The sequence below is a fragment of the Haliotis rubra genome, unplaced genomic scaffold (genome assembly GCF_003918875.1).
Source record: "Haliotis rubra isolate DU_JTF1 unplaced genomic scaffold, ASM391887v1 Scf425, whole genome shotgun sequence".
Taxonomy (NCBI): domain Eukaryota; kingdom Metazoa; phylum Mollusca; class Gastropoda; order Lepetellida; family Haliotidae; genus Haliotis; species Haliotis rubra.
Window position 1 is genome coordinate 126867 of NW_025767108.1, and position 17841 is coordinate 144707.

Consider the following 17841-nt stretch of genomic DNA (forward strand, 5'->3'; position numbering starts at 1 on the left):
GCGCCAGACGAAATCGGGGTAGATGCGGGAACAGGCTGCTCCCCCCAAGTCTTCCACAGGAGTAGACGACATTCTCTTGCGTAGTCTCTGTTGCGTAAGTCTCTTCTTAGCTACATGCAGATAAGCCTTGAAGAAATCAAGGGATAGCCGATCGCACTCCGAACACCTGGAGTCCCACGTGCACTGAGAAGTGCAATTCAAACAGCGAGAGTGCGGGTCCCTGTACGACTTGAGACCGTTACACTTTATGCAATGAGGCCGTGGCATACAGCACTCTAAAACATAAGCAAAACAACAATTTAGTGATAAGCGATAAGTTAAAAACATGTACGTAAAAAGCCTGGGGGCGCAGAAACAAACACGCCGCAAACACTACCCCGCCAAACCAGACAGGGAGACTAAACCGCAAATCACGGGACCGCCATCTTGGCAGTAACACGATGCACGCAGGTGAAGTGGAAAAGCAAAATAAACACGCGAAAACTCCTACCCACCGTAGGAGGGATGAATGGGAGCCTCTAAAAGAGATATCCAAGGACACAAGTCCCGGATACCCCAACACGAACCACTTAACTCCACTCAGAGCGAGAGAGAGAGAGAAAACAAGCGGCGAGAAAAAACAACAACACAAGAACGAGGAACTCAACTCCGGTGAGTACGTCCTAAACAAAGTTAGCAAACTTAAAACATACCAGAAGTATAGAAAATAAGAACCACAGGGGACAAAATACCCCCGCAGTCAAAAACTACAAGTCTAGGATCTCGATCCACGTCTGATTCGGTACATGAATAAGAAAGGAATGACTTGTTCACGTGACCACGTGATAGACTGCTGTGACCTTACCGGTCACCCGGATGTCTTCAATCGAACCACCTTCGCGAGTTATAGGTTAGCAAGCTTTCGATCTCGACTTCTGCAGTCTGTTTTCGGAGAGTAAGGCAAGTATGCATATAAGATGATAAGAGGTAAGTAAAGAATTAAGCTTTATCTGTATGATTATTATTCAATGTGTAATAATCAGGAATATTGTCAATATGGATGTAAAGCTATTTATATATGTTGTCTGCATTGTGTATTCTTGATCAACAATGTTCTATAGATATGAATGTTATATATAATGTAGGCTACAGCTTACAACACTGTGTATTCTAAGGGTTGGCATCACTCAGGCTGAAGGATACGCTTCCGTGTCACCCACGGTTGCAGAATAAATCGCAGAAAATACCTTTTCATGCAGGAAAACGTCTGGTCCACTGAAAACGCATTTTCATGCAGAATTTGACATCTTTCTGCCACGGAATTTACTTATTTTGAAAGTTGACACAAGATTGCCTATCAAACAAAACAATATTTTGTAGAGTTTGTAATGTCACTCCTGATCACACTCGTAAGAGTACTGTTTCAGATCATCTTTCTAAATAAAAAAGAACATCTTGTAAGAAAAAACGAGCTGCCAGCTTTGTTTTGAAGAATTAAAGTTTGAAATCTTTATAATTTCTTGTTGTTTTGTCTAGTATTTAACTGCATAATTTGTTGCAGAATTTTGAAAAATGGGATGCAGAATTTACTTAAATTTACAGCAGAATTCTTAAAAATTTGCTGCGGAATCCAGGAGGGACTGTTTTATAGTTAGTTTCATCTTGATATGCCAAGATGCAAATGTTATATTGCATATATATATATAATCAATCGCTATTTCAATCATGCCGATATTAATCTGTGGTAAACTATCAGTAATGATCAACTAGTAGGTAATAGATAGCTATTTATGAGGTAACGAGATTAACTTTAATAATAATACTGTATATCATATATATGTATGCACTGACTTGACAATGAGATTTTAATATGTCCTTTATGCAATATTTAATTTACTGGTACGTATATATGTGATTGTGTTTAGAAATACCTATTGTCACGCCACAGCGACACTGAAATAAACAGGTCTCTCCCACCGCCCCACCTTGGTCATCATTGATTTGACCAGCAGAGGCTGCAACATTATAAATGTTTCTGAAGGATAGAAAAATATTCCTATCCTTCATCACAGACGTTCACAACACCACCACACTGCTCACTGTCACATGATAGAAGCTGAACAAGAAGTATCACGTTCTGTTGAAAGTTCATCTGGTCCTAAGCTGCTGACAAACAATAATCTAGTTGTTATGGTGTACCAGTTGAGAGTGTGCAAAGCTGACATTCAGAGTTGCATCATCCTTGTGAACAGACAGTTAGCAATGGAAATCACAAATGGGAGTACTAGAAATTCTAGTGATTGTTGACCACGAATCAGAAAAACTTCCTGGATTTTGAACTAGGGCATCCAACAGGCAGGAGTACAACCATGCCGGCAACAGTAGATGTTGTTTCTGACAAGGAAGTCAAGATGCCACAGTAGTTGGATCAGGATCTGTAATATTCAGCTGGAGATGATTCCTGTACTACAAAATGCACATAAAATTGATTATCAGTGTAGACAGCCAAGAAGAAATAATTTGCCAAATGAAAGAATTCAAAATTTGTAGCAAATTTTGTAGCAGCTTTAGAGAGTGACTGAAAACCTGAAGTCTTTCGTTGAACCACCATGAACAGCGTAGATGATGATAAGCATCCCGACAGGCCAAGCTGACGACCCAGTCTCCAATATTCAGTGCAGAGTGTTGTCTGCATATTGAATCCATCTAGAAAATGGCAGATAGACTGGTAATTCCTTGTTGATAACTTTCAGATCAATGATCAAACATATGTCTGCATTATTCTTCTATAGTGACGGAGAAGGAACATAAACCGTAACCAAGGTCTGTTAATCAGTTCCTGAATGGCTGCTTTGTCTAATTGTATGTAGCTGCTATCTTGGTCCACTCCAGATGAAATCAACAGCCTTCTCACTACGGTAATTAACAATGTCTGTCTGCTTACAGAAATACAGCATGTATCTCTCTCATATGTTCATAAAGGCCAGCCAATGGTTTGATCCAAGATAGGGGGCTTTCTGGAAAATCTGAGACCTCCCCCATTGCTCCTTCTACTTCTGGGTCTCTTCCTCAACACTACTGATCAACATGTTTACAGCTGCACATGGCCTCAGAGCAGAGGGTATACTAAGGCATGAAAGGAATAGCTTGTTCTAAAAGTAATTCGTGAAAAGCATGTTCTCTCAACAAAACATGTTCTCTTGGACTGGACTGATGAAATGTGAGCGTTAACTGTCAAGATGATCATGGAATGTTGAATCGTCTCATCCGTGTCTAGCCAGACTACCTCTGATCTTGTAAAGCTTATTATTAAGTGAGTGTTGTGTTGTTATTACTTATGACACAGCAAATTTCTTGGATTATTCTGACAAAGCTCTAGTCTCAACTTAAAGGTTTTGTCTCTGTGACCACAGAGATGGCTGGACATCCAAACTTGGGACCTGGAACACAAGGTCGTCTTGTATTTTCACAATCTCTGAAAGAGATTATTTGCCAAAGAGCATTTGACAGAGATAACAGAACAATACATTTCAAAGCCTGGAAACATGAAACTGACTACAGTTGTGTTGCTGGTCAGCTGAACACGACCATCTCATTCCCTTACAACGAAAGATGACAGCACCTGGACAACAAAATCTTAACAGTGAAAATGGACCTTATAAAGTTGGTAAAATATACAAATGCAAGCACATATGCATTCATACTGGCTATTTTCCTTAACTTACCAATTCCTAGCCATGTCAATTAATGTATCAGTTAATTATCATCAAATATGTTGACTCATCAAAATGTTCTAGTTTTGGCAAAGACATTGTGAGCCATTACATATTATTGACTGTCAGTATCTCAAAATGAGTCTTTCTGTTGAATAAATAGTTTTCCAACAAAATACAGTTTTTGAACATATAACAAATCAAGGCCTCTCCAAAAGTAACACAAGGAAACTGACACTGTTTCCCACAAAGTCAGTAACCACTGACGGTGAACACAAACAAGGACTAATGATGACATGAGAGTTAAAGGCTCTATATCACACCACATTTCTCTAAAAATGAATAATGGATTTCTCTCAATAATACTAACTATCAGCCCTCAGAGAAGCTACCATATTATATTCCGAAACAAGTTACGTATTTAGATTACAATATTGAATTAAAAAACTTCAAATGAATTAATGCAACTTTGCCCTCTACAACCGAACATTATTTCAAATGAACCCCACAGAGTTATGTACTTTGGAGCACTCTTTACGAATATGCTGTGCTCAACTTGTGATTGAAACCAGTTTGGCAAACAGTTTTCGAATTGTTTACTTTCCATATACAGTCAAACCGTGTTGTGTCGAACTCATCGGGAACAAGGGAACAGTTTGACTTATCTGAGTGTTCGACACAGCATACCGAGTTCGAGTCACAATGGTGTTCGACTGTAAGGCAAGTGTTCTCTGTTTAGGAAATTTCGCCTTGAAGTTTCAATTATCGATTTCAGGCAAGATGTAAGGGATAATAAGTCCTTTATTGCATCAATAGGAAGCTAAAGTGAGTGCATATGCCTCAATATGTATATAATACAGGCCAAAATACTGTTGAAAATGTATGACATTGTGCCTTTAAAAGAGTAAACAAGAAAAAATTGTGTCGAGGGACACGGATGCCCTTGCTGCTGTAGGAAGAGTTCACACATTCAGGGTCCCACTGAAGTACTTGAAAACACTAAAAACAATGTGTTGAGGGGTTAGATAACACAACCTATTATCATATAAAGATCAATAATTGAACAAAATTCACGAACAAGTTCAATAAACATCTATGCAACTATGAGATGCACACCTTTCGAGTCCCAATGAAACACACGTATAAGCTTAATCAATTCTGTTGAGCAGTTTTTGTGGAGAAGTGGATTGACCTAATCCCCTATTTTACTATCATCAGAGAGAAATTCAACAAAATTGATCTTAGTTCAAATGTCTCTAAACATATAAAAAAAAATATCAAATACAAAAACAAAATATGAATTGCACACCTTTAGAGTCTCTATAAAAGAAATATGTAAGCTATATGAGTTTTGTGCAGTGGTTTTTGAGGAGAAGTGGATAAAGTACACCCCCTGTTGTATGGGACGAACAGGATGAATAGAACCAAATTCAACTAAGTTCAAACATCTGTAGAAGTGACAAAATTAAGAAATTGGATGAACAAGGTATGAGATGCACACCTTTAGAGTTCCAATGAAACACATGTAGAAGCTCAATCAATTCTATAGAGCAGCTTTTGTGGAGAAGTGGATAGACTTCATCCCCTACAACACTATATTCAGAGAGAAATTCAACAAAATTTATGTAAGTTCAAGCGGCATTAAAATTAGAAAATAAATGAAATACAAAATCAAAATATGAGATGCACGCCTTTAGAGTTCCTATAAAGCACCATGTGTAATCTAAATGAATTCCATAAAGTAGTTTTTGAGGAGAAGTGGATAACGTACACCCCCTGTTGGATGGAACGAACAGGCTGAATAGAACAAAATTCAACTAAGTTCAAACATCTGTAAACGTGACAAAATTAAGAAATTGCATAAAAAAGTTATGAAATGCACACCTTTAGAGTCCCTACAAAAGACATGTAGAAGTTCATTCAATTCTGTTGAGCAGTTTTTGTGGAGAAGTGGATAGACTTCATCCCCTATTACACTATCATCATAGAGAAATTCAGCAAAATGTACCTAAGTTCAAATGTCTCTAAACTTACAAAAAAACAATAAAATAGAAAAACAAAATATGAGATGCACACCATTTGAGTCCCAGGAAAGCCCATGTATAAGTTCATTGAATTCCACAGAGCATTTTTTGTGGAGAAGTGGATAGAGTACATTTCCTGTTTCGGACGGACGGATGTACGGACGGACACGGAGGGTAACCCTATATGCCCCCAGCCATATACGGCAGGGGCATAAAAAATATAGTAAGGGAGTAAAATACATGAGTCAAATCTTGTCAGTCAAGGACTTAATTTGAAAACATTTATTGCAGAAGCTTCCAATTATAATGAGCCATGTTCTGCTATTGTATGTGGTGAAGGACAACAGGTATTTTTCTCTTTGCTACTACTTCTACTCAAACAATTTTCTAAAAGACTCTCCCACTACCTACTTCCTATACTGTTGTTGATAGCCTCTTGAGACTTCTGGATGCCGAGACGAAATTCCTGAAGCTCTGGTCTCAACTTGTTACCACGGTGATAATACACTAGAGCTGTCTCGAAATCTCCTTTCTGATACAGTGCTTCTGCTTTCATGCACAATGCCTGTAAGAAAAGGAATATAGATGATCCACAGATAGGAATGAATGAATTAAAACACAGTTTGTTCTTCCCATTGTGTAGTGTATTCAAGTTTGGTATTGCTGGAATTATTGTAGTCAAGGTCAAATGAATTTTTTTCTGGAAGTTGAATTTAAGACTAATATTATGTTTTAGAATCAAATAAGCAATATGCACACTGCCTCAAACTGAAAATCCAACCACGGCTAACTGATGGGCTGTTCCAATTAACTTACTGCACCATATCATTAAACACAAAGTATGTTTCAAACAAAATATTAAACGTCAATGAAAAGGGTACGTTATAGCAAGTCACAAAGATTATCCATTCAGTGTGTGATTAACCATAATCCCATGCAGCAATATATGTGATATATATTTCAGTTTTTAAATGAGTACACTTCAGTTTAATCACATGACTTGAAACATTCCACAAGTGCATTGTGATGCTGAGCTAGTACATGTAAACATCACTGAATTAACTGGTCCATTTCGCATACTTTGTCAGTTGAGTTGTTTTCTGTTTTTAAAGTTGCAACTTTGTTTCCACCACTAATTAGCAAGACTGCAGGAACTGCAAGCCGTGAAAATGTATGCAACGTCCGATGCAGAGCTGATATACCAAAGGGATGGGCCTCAGGCCTAGTTGTAGACCAAGCACTGCCACATGAGACCAAACAGGTTTTTCATGCAAGATTTGTTGACTAACAATCAAGGGTTTTGTGAATTGATATAATCAATTTTTCAACTCTTAAAATATTTATAAAATTTTCTGCATTTGTTCGTCAAAGCATTCATTGCAAATAAATAACTATGTGTATTTTTTAACAGTTTTGTGAATTACGAAAAGGAAAAATATCCGCAATATCCCACGGTTCCATCATATACAAAGAACATGATGCCCTGTGAGAAATTGACAATACATTATTGATTTCTACATTTTCCATCACATATTAGTCCATTTGATGGGTATTGAAGAAAGACTGAGTGAATTGGAGGATTCATTATATTACTTTTTCATGGCATAATACATTTGGTGTCTTATCAAATACATCCATCAGATCATATCACTAAAATGATTACATCGTTACTTTTTGTCGACCCCGATGTATTGTACTGGAACAGGTGTCTTGGTTACAAATGTTTCTATTAAACTACAAGATGATTTCAACATTTCAACATTCCTTGGTGCGTGCTTCTGTACTGAGAAAATATGAGATGAAGTGAGCTGGCAAAAACATAACCCACCATACTGCATTTAAATGGTACACTCACAAACATCTTTGATGTCATAAATTCTTGGTCATGCAAAATGTTCATTTTATGCTCGAATGGATGGGAAGTGAAGGACCTACGTATAGCTGAACGGATGCAAGTCATTGCAGACTAAAAACCTCCTCAGAATAGAGTTTAGTTCTTGAACTGATTGCATCTCAAAATCTAATGGGAGGTTGTTACACTTCAGCCAATCTGAAATAATGTGTCTTTTCAATAGATTCTACTTTATGGAATACAGGTTATTGAGGAAATAAAGTTGCAATAATTGAAATAGCTTAGGTAAGTTGCAGTGAAAGTGGTAATAGACAGTGTTTGATTGTATGACTAATTGTTACACCTATACCATGCTGTTTTTTAAGGAAATAAATGAATAATAAATCTATCTAGTTATCTTGCTTAGGATGCATTGAGAGTTTTTCGTTTTCTACCATCGGACTGCTATCGGACACTCAACAATTGCAATCCATCGATAGTTCGATGCATCATTACAGCCCTAATATAGATTATATGTATTTACCTTTATGTCTTTTTTGCCTTCATCATCCTGCTCCAAGCATTCATTAGCATCAGCAAGGGCCTGTTCTGCATTACCAAGCATAAGGTAACAGTTGGAACGTCGGACTAAACATACACGGTCTCCACTGCGCATGTCAAGGGCCTACAAAACAATTGATAGTTATATATAGTGTATGGGATTAGCAAATAACAAACCAGATAAGATTATAAATACCACAAACAGCAAAAATACATCATTCATGCGGAATCAAGTATTATTGCCAAGTGTAACAACGATGATTTCTTCTTGTAATCACACCAGCAGGAAGTTTAATTCCAGGAAACAGTATGAAATGTATGAATTGTGATTGATTAATTAAAATGCATGAAAAGTGCAGAAAATGAATGTATGAAATATATGTATGGTGCTTAAAATAAATGTATGTAATGTATGAAAATTGTTCAAAATTTAATGTAATGTATGAAAAGTGGCTGTAAATTTTTAAAATGTGATTCATTAATTTATGAATAAATGAACGAATAAGTGTATAAACTGTACATGTTTGTGTGATGATGTAATGAAAACATTATATACTGTAAATACATGCATCACCTTGCCAGTCGTAAACAACTATTCCCCCAACTACTTTTGGACATGTCCCCCAGATTTAATCCCCGACTGCCATTGTTTCTCTTATCCATTTTAAATTGGCAAGGGTAAAATGTTGCACCAGGCCGACTTGCTATAGGGGCTGAAACCCAGATATTAACCAGATTGTCGGCCTAGCAGTTACCTCCCCATTTCTACTCCAGCTCCACATGGCAGTCTCATGTAGCTTATCAAATAAGCATACTTTCCTCTCATTTGCAAACAAACATACTTGCAAGACATTCAGTGCTCTTTACATATTGTTTGTGTAATTTCAAACATATACTTCACAGATCAAAGTGACCATATCACAAGCTCCTCTGTGGGACATTGGTGACAATATGCATAGAGGATAAATACCCAAATAGAAAAACCTTTCCACTTTGTTTCGATGAAAGTTAAACATTTTCTGGCATATGTTTATCTAAATGTCCAGATTTGTCTGACATGAAACAGATGAAAGCACACCAACAACTGTGCATGTGACCAAGGAACTTCGCCTGCCACAACATACTCTGGGAAGGAACGTGGTTTCATATGACTAATGCATATTTATGTTGAAGAGGAATGGTCAGATCTACCCAAACTGGACTTTGTCTAACTATTAGGACATCACATCTACAAAAACAGGTGAGCAAGTAAAAGATCAGACCACCATTTAAACAACACGACAAAGTCATCAGTATCCCCCGCAATGGCAAAATACTCTTCATGAATATGTCTACTAGTTATGGTTATGTCAAATATTTAGGTGTGTATATGGCAAAGTGGAAGTAGAGTATTGAAAGGTTTGTAAGTTATGCTGCAGAAAGGTTCACTACCACCAAATTCAGTTGAAGCCAAACTTGTTGGCATGGAAACACAAAAAAATATTTTATTCAGAAATCTAAAACTACCAAAAGGCACCATTTCACCACCAGACCTATCTGTGTGCCAAGTTTGGTGAAGAAATCAAAGTAAAACTTGTTGCCATGGAAACACCAAAATATAATATAATCAGAAAGCCAAAACTAACAAAGGGCACCAGTTCATCACCAGATCTATCTATGTAAGAAGTTTGGTAAAGAAATATTGAACGGTTTTAAAGTTCTGCTCCAGAAAACAGCACCAACAACAATTTCAGTCAATTTCACGCATGGACGCACGGACGGACGGAGTGCATTTTAATTCCCCCCGCAAAACGCATTGTGGGGGATAATAAATGGACACAGCCAAAGGTGATTTCTGTAACAATGGCATAAATTACCACAGAGGAGTAGACACCCTCTCTCTGGGATGTTATATGGGAACCCTATGAAAGATACATAAACAATAAAATAACTTCAAGGATTTATTGCTGTACAAGTTATGATAGTTGTATGGGAGTATGTTGCTATTCTCTTTTTCGTAACTGCACAGACAGGCTGTTGTCAGTTGTTCTGCCAATACAGACATCTGAACTGATGAAGTCTCCAGATGTTAGAGACTGAGATGTCACGAAGGTTGTGGGAAGCTAAGACAGTCCCAGACCTCCAAACCAGCCCTCCATTATTTGTAAATATAAGGCACTTGGAGGAATGGAATCCACAAGTTATACAAAGTTATATGATACGATGGTGTGGTCAGTTTTAAGTTATGGGGCATCTATATGGGGACATCGGGAGGTATCCGCAGTAAATGCTGTCCACCATCGTGCTTTGAGATTTTTCTTGGGGGTGGGTAAATATGCTCCTAACGTTGCAGTGAATGGAGACATGGGATGGATCCCTCACATTGTTAGACAATGGATATGTATTGTTAGACAATACTGTCATTTTAGAAAAATGTCTTTTAGAATAAATGAGTATGTATTTATATAGTCGGAGAGTTGTGCGAGTGGATGTGTGAGAAATTGGAATTTCCGAGTAAAAGCAAGGTTAAATGAATGGGGCCTTAGTGTGGAAGCTGATGTTAATGCGAGAAGGTGCGAGATATTTGTATGCAGAAGTATGTGAATGATTGGTATGAGTTATTACACAAGCCAAGCGGTAGAACTGGAGGTAATAAATTACGAACGTATCGAATGTTTAAGGATGTGTATGGCTGTGAAAGTTATGTGAGTATGAGTATGCCCCGTTCTTACCGCTCTGCCTTCTCCAAATTCAGATCAGGTACTGCTCTTCTGCATTTGGAAACCGGCAGATATACAAATGTGAATGAGAGGGTGTGTTTTCAGTGCAGTGAGAGTGTTGAGGATGAAAGACACGTTCTGTTGTATTGCCCTATGTATGATGATTTGCGTGAAAGTTTATATGAAAATGTCTGTTTTAGCTATCCCAATTTCTTAGATCTTTGTGATGATGATAAATTAGTTTTACTTTTTAAACACCATGTATATTTCAGTGCCAAAACCTGCTTTTATATCTTGCAAAGAAGAAAACATATTTTATACGGATAGATTTTATACTGTATGTACCTATATAATTATTTAGTATTTAGTATTTATAATGTATTAATACATTAGTCTCTCATAACCCTTATAGGGTGGCTCACTTATATGCTATATTTTATAAATATATTTTTATATGTATTTTATGTGAGGTGAGACTGAAATAAAATATCTGTCTGTCTGTCCATTATGGCTGGTAATCAGCAGTTGCTCTGTTCAGTGCCATAATTGAAGTGGTTGCCCTCATTTCCTGTGGGTTGAGATAGTTATCCCGCAAGATATAAGCCCCTTAAAATGTACCCAGAGACTTTAGTTTTGACTGAAAGTTGTGAGGTTGCAGTCTCCGTTAAAGAATGAAGAGGTAGGTGTTCGTGAGAACATTAGAAATCTTCAGAGGCCTTTAAGTAGATATGTAAAGTTCTTACTGAAAATAAGGAGAGGCCATTTGTGATGACAGGGACTAAAATTTAGGTAAGCGGGATGGTGGGATAGGCGATCCGGTTGTCATGGTTACTTTGGGGTTTTTTAGCTATAAAATCCAAACCCAGTCCAAGAAAGACTGTACCATGACTATGTATCAGATGCATGTATCTCAACTAAGGGACTTGGTGAAGTTACCAGAAGTCTGATAGACAAATTTGGGTTCATCGGTCCCCATCTGAGCTGATTCTGAACACTCTGGGTCAACACCTGCCATGTCGTCACAATCTTGAAGGGACGTACACTTACAATACTTCAGAGAAGTGGAGAGACTTGTGTCAGCAGGCAGTACCTGCAGTGTCAATGTAAACCAGTGCATGGATTTGATCTCCAAGTGCCTATGTGACTGTACCAGACTCTTGTGAGTGTAGTTTCCATTTTGACAGTGACTGTAAATATGTTGTCTTGAAGCAGTTGTGTTATGATGTATTACTAAAGTACACACGGAAACAGAAATAAAATGGTTCTTGGTGTTTATGTCGTAGTTTATAACACAACTAAAGTTTGATTGTTAAATATTCTTTGACTATCGTTTTTCCCAACTTTTGTTTTTAACACTTTTTGTAAAATCGTCCAAAATAGATGAGAGGAGAGCAAATCATTTCATTCTTTCCCATTGAAATTTCATCAGTCAAAATGTATGTTTCGGATGCAAGCTATAGTATGCAAATGAGATGTACTCTCCACAGGTTCGAGTACATAATATGTTTTATGAAAGACGCCATATATCAATCATAAACAAGTTCTTTTAACTTGATATGGATGTCTCCATATTTCGGATATCTCGATATAATTTCATGGTCCCAACAAGCAAAATTACCATTTAACTTGATATTTGCAAAGAAACGCGATATTCATCTACCTTTTATGGGCAAGCATCCCTCTGAACTGAGATTGTTTCCACACGGTGTGGCATGAATCAAAGGGATGTGGTAGTGTAAACTAATTAGGGTTAATTGAGTTGAAGGTGTCACTTGTTTGTTATTTACTTAGGATTAATTAAGGAGGAATTAATTAGGAAGTACTCACTGTTCCCGACTAAACACTACTGATAACGGATTATAGTTTTGAATAAAAACATACTGAGAATCCAATGAGGGTTTTGTGTAATCACGTGACTAGCATGTGATTGTTGAGTTGTTTCTAAATCTTCTATGATTCAAGATGGACACTGTAACATGAGCTGTATCGCGTGTGATTGCGATCCCTGTGAGTAAAAATGTATATACAAATGAATATACATGAAATCTACTTTTTGTTTTGTTTTCTTTCATAGTGATATGTGATGATATGCCCTGGTCAGATGTCTCGAGGTTCGGATAACTCGATATTTTTTTCTTGGTCCCATGAATATCGAGACAACGGTGCTCAACTGTATTATCAATTGGATATTCTACAGCATTATCAGACTAGCAGGATGGTGAATGTCATTTGTGCTACAATTGTCTCATGTTAGGGAAACATATTTCCTGACATGCAGTTATCAATTTAATGTTGAGTAGTCTTGTGTTTTGTCATTGTAACTAGAGGCAACTAGCACACGCTATCACGTACTAAATGAGCTTGCACTATAAAATATAAAATAACATCTTGATCTGGCAAGTTGTACTGCTGCCATTGTCAAGAACATACAGTTGTCTTTGTGGCAGTCCTTGCCCTTAACCCTGAAAAGCTGCAGGCCCTAAGGGCCCAGAACCATAACAAGTTGTGTGTCCTGATCAGAATGTGTAGGCCCTATATTTTAATATGGAAATAATACTAAAGCTGTGGGTCTGAGTGGTTTTCAATCGGCCTGGAGCCTAAGGACCAAAGTAATTTCGAACGCTGCTTTGTGGTAATGGATCAAGTAAGCAATGATCGTCACTGTGAGACCATTATGGAATAATACATTAGATTAGACTTGTTGAAATTCAGTGTGTTTAAGGTCTGTCTTTCCCGAAGTACTTGTGGTAATGGGGAGATTCCTTAAGGACACCAGGGCTAGTGTTTGGGGATAAAGTAATAAAAACTCGTCATCTGAAGTTGGTTAAAAGTGCTCAGGACCAGTACTGTCCTAAGATTGGTCCAGAGGTAGAGATATATTAATAAGAGAGAGGGAGAGAGCATCAGAAGGAATCAAGATAGAGTGTGCGAGAGAGCCAAGAGAGATTAGCTAAATTGGAAGAATGCTCCATGTGCCTCACCACACTGAGAGTAAGTAACTTTACATTGGCATGTATACACTGTTGTGTTTATATTAGATGATGTGACTGTACTTGGTCACATTAGAATATTTTAAATAACAAATGGTAAATGAAATGTGACATCAACATGTACTGTACTGCTAACAGGGTTAAAGGGCCACTGATCCAAAGTGATTATTGTTTCCAGCCAACAGTCTAATAAGAAAGCTAGCTGCAAACTGGTCAGCCTCGTCTCCCTCGACCATGACGGAATGGGGACTGGGCTACTGCCGAGCGTCCACCCTGGCAGAATTTCTTCAACCTAATCAGTGGGACATTAGGAAGGATGGATGCACATCAGATGCCGTTATTTGAAAATATCCCCAGTAGTTCTTGTCTGATTGTAATAAAGTATCCCAGCAGTGTAGGCTTTTTCAGATTTTCAAATGTTTGGATGGTATAGTGACTGATCCAATTTGATCCTATTTCTGTGTTTTTACCTCAATATTTAATCATGTAAAGATATGATGTCTATTACGTATGCTATGATATCAAAAACATACATTTGATATATTTGAATCCATAAACTAAACAACCCCACTTTGCCATTGCAAAATAAATCTGAAATTTTACTTAGGTACATAGGTATATACAGTTTTTAACTAAGTACACAGCAAATGCTTATATATATTTCTTATGTAACAATGAAGTTCCATTCGTATCCTCAAAACAGTGTCTGCCCATAAGTTTTTTTTTTCAGGCAATCAAACTTGCATGCAATACAGCGATTACTACTCTTTTGTTGTAACCCTTGTTTGGTGGTAAACCTACACATGTTATTTGTCATCATTCGCTTGATAGTCAGTTAATGAATTAATAACAGGTATAATTAGTGATAACACCACTCAGATTACCCGACAAAGGTTCCTATTTAGCATTTCTTGTGTCTGGAGTAAATACTCATCATTATAAATTGAAGTCTGATGTGGCAAATGTATTACATCTTATGTAATATGCGCATGGAAGTGCAGTAAGAGGAATTATCAGCTGAGTTACAAAACAAACATCGATCAAAGGATTAACCGATAACACGCTGATTGATTAATTGTTTTTATCCTGCACAGCTGATTTGTCAAAAAGTAGTGTTTATGTATGTAGATTTACTAATCTATACTGAATACACCCTGTCGTAAAGTCTCTTTGTAAAAACAATGTCCTTCCTTCAAAGGATTAACCGTCAATACATTGATTGATTGCTCATTATTGGCTTAACTAAATTACTTTATTAAAGAATGACGGACATCATGCAATTAGTTGCAAGTGTGCTATCTTGGGTGACCAATGAGACTATACACCAATGTGAAAAACCTGAAACGATAGATCACTTTTTCGCATATTAGACAGTTACAAGACACATGACATGGAACAGGATACTTTGTCAGCTGCAGATGAATGGCATCTCATTCCTTTATGTGGATAATGAAGGATACATTCCCCGAACAAGGTAATAGCCTGATATTGTTGCTATAACTTAAGTGTGTTTTAATTTTAATATTTGCATTTTGTTTTTATTTATTTGTTATGGCATTCAGCAGAATCATTTTTTTAGCCGTGAAGTGTAATGAGACAGACAACATACACTAGGTCGCACTCAGGGCGTGTGTGTGAAATATGATACATGTTGGCAATCTATAAAATGTCTAGATATTACAATCATGTTATAAATTCACTAAGTATAAGCAGATCGTGTGCATTTCATTAAGTTTCAAAATGCATACAAATATGATAATAATAGTCGGGGATATTCAATAACTGAGAGCTGCTGATACACACAATATACCCCAGCAACAGTTTTGCTTGGGTGACGTCACAGTGCCTGTGTTTTGCAACAAAATTTCAAAAATGCGTCACTGGGCGTGTTGATAAACTTTGTAACTTGCTGAATTCTAAAAGATGGCTTACGGTGCTTTATACATTTTTAATCATTGGATTTTTATTATAATAAATACCAGTACATATATCTCTAAATGCTGAGTTAGAACCGCACAGGTAAAGTTTCGGACTTTTTAACTAATATGCGTACCTTCGTAAAGCTTGCAATGGCTCTCTTGTACTGTTTGACGTGAATAAAATGCTCCCCTTCGTCTCGGTGTGTTTCAAAGGTAACTTGGGAATCATGATTATCGGTTCCATTGTCACTTTCACTGTCCTTGCGACCACGTCCTCGACCTGGCATAATATTAATTTATAATTCCGTTTCACAAAGATAAATAGCAGCAGGAAGATTCCCTTATCCTACACCAGATATGACAACTCCTTTTGCTGTTCTGTTGCTATTAGAAACGGGTAGCTTTACTTGTTAATGTCGCATTTATATATTTTGCTAGCTTTTGTTGTAGATATTTCTGTTTTAATGAGAACTAATATATTATTTTAAATGATATTTTAATACCTTAGCATTCTTAGTAATGAAGAGAAAAGTCGAAACTGTTTTGAAATACGTCTTACGGGATCAGGCCTAAACGGCACTTCATCAAAACAACTATTAACCAAAACGGCACCAGTTTGGCTAACAGTTAACATGAAACAATTTATCATTCTCTGTATAGTTACAAAGGCCAGTATTAAAACATTCTGATGCCTTATCATTCACAGTACTTGAAAGGAAAAGTCGAAATTGTCTTGAAACACGTCCTACGGAACGGGGCTGAAACAAAACTCATCAAAACGGCAACAAACTCGCTTAACTCACAGTTCACAGAAAGCAAATGAGTGTGTATGGTTTTACACCGCTTTTAGCAATATTCCAGCAATATCACGAGAGGGGGATACCAGGAATGGGCATCACACATTGTACCCATGTAGGGAATAGAACCCGGGCCTGAAGAGCGAACGCTTTAACCATGGGTGCCAGTCAAATCGCCCCAGCTACAAAATGCCCCAGCAAATTTGGTCAAAATGCCCCAGATATTTGGTCAAATTACCCCAGAGGGGTAGTCAAAATGCCCCAATTTATTTAAAATGATTAAATATGTGCCATGAATGCATAGTTTTTGTCAACTTTGATATTATATCCTTCATAAAATATTATATAGTAATATTTCTGGTAAATGTTCCATTAGTAAACTGATAAGAGCAAAAGTAATATTTCTGTACAGTATAGACAACACTGTAATACCAGTTATTTGCATGGTATTAATGCTTTTGTCAAGAATTACAAGAATGTGTAATGGTAGGGTTATTTTCTTAGTAGAAATTAGGCTTGTTTTTAGGGTTGGGACAGGGTTATGCATAGGCTATAGGCTAAAAATAATACACCAGGCTTAGGCTTCAGTGGGCTGGTCCATTTAGCTCTTGAGGGGTAAGGACCCACTAGGCATGTGCCTAGTATGCTTCTTCCCCATTGTTATGCAATGGGATGGGCCAGTGCATGGGCATCTCATGAGCAGAGGGATCAGTGCACCGAACTTTTCTTTTGTGGGCATTTATTGGGTAAATTTCAGCGCATGGTTTTTATTGGGTAAGAGTTATAGGTTAGGGGTATAAAAGGTCAGATTATTTTTTTCTTTGGACTCTGGGGTCTTACAGAGGGAAGAAAGGTGAGAACAGAGACCATATTATATGGTCTCTGGTGAGAAATTCACTATTGTTTCTGTAGACTAGGCAAACAGAGTTTTAAGTTCTTTTAGTTTTGGTTTAAAGAAGAAATAAAGTTTTGGTTAGATAATGTTAGGTAGTTAATTTTTGTTTTATTTTGCAGGGAACATTATTTTAGGGAGTTACAGTCCGTTTGAGTCAGAAATGGACCGATGAATTGCAAATTTTATCATTGTACAAAATTGCCACATAAATATAAACAGTACACATGTTTATCATTTACTAATACCCAACAGCTTTCTTATATTTGAAAATTGTCCGGACTCCACCAAAAGAGTTGTTTAAGAAACTATCATCATTGAAAACGCAAAAGTTATCTGTCGCGGCGGGGTGAAACCGCAGAAACGGAACAGCCAGTCATGGCAGGGGACATCTCAAAATCTATGCCGGGAGACCTGTCGGTTCCTCGTCTGTCGT

The 17841-nt window shown here is 37.2% G+C and overlaps 1 protein-coding gene across 4 annotated transcripts in view; it reads right to left on the bottom strand.

Moving 5' to 3' along the window:
* The window catches only part of LOC124288803 (outer dynein arm-docking complex subunit 4-like), a 62449-nt gene extending 46335 nt beyond the window's left edge, over positions 1 to 16114 (bottom strand). For 3 of the 4 annotated variants that reach the window (XM_046725335.1, XM_046725334.1, XM_046725332.1), the window contains exons 1-3: positions 15851 to 16113; positions 8092 to 8232; positions 6128 to 6281 (exon numbers count right to left, since the gene is read on the bottom strand). In XM_046725335.1, coding sequence (XP_046581291.1) covers positions 6128 to 6281; positions 8092 to 8232; positions 15851 to 16003 — 448 coding nt within the window. In that variant the 5' untranslated portion in view covers positions 16004 to 16113. Of the gene's footprint in view, positions 1 to 6127; positions 6282 to 8091; positions 8233 to 15850 lie in introns of all 4 variants that reach the window. The other variant, XM_046725333.1, reaches the window with a different exon arrangement.
* Between the last annotated feature and the right edge of the window lie 1727 nt (positions 16115 to 17841).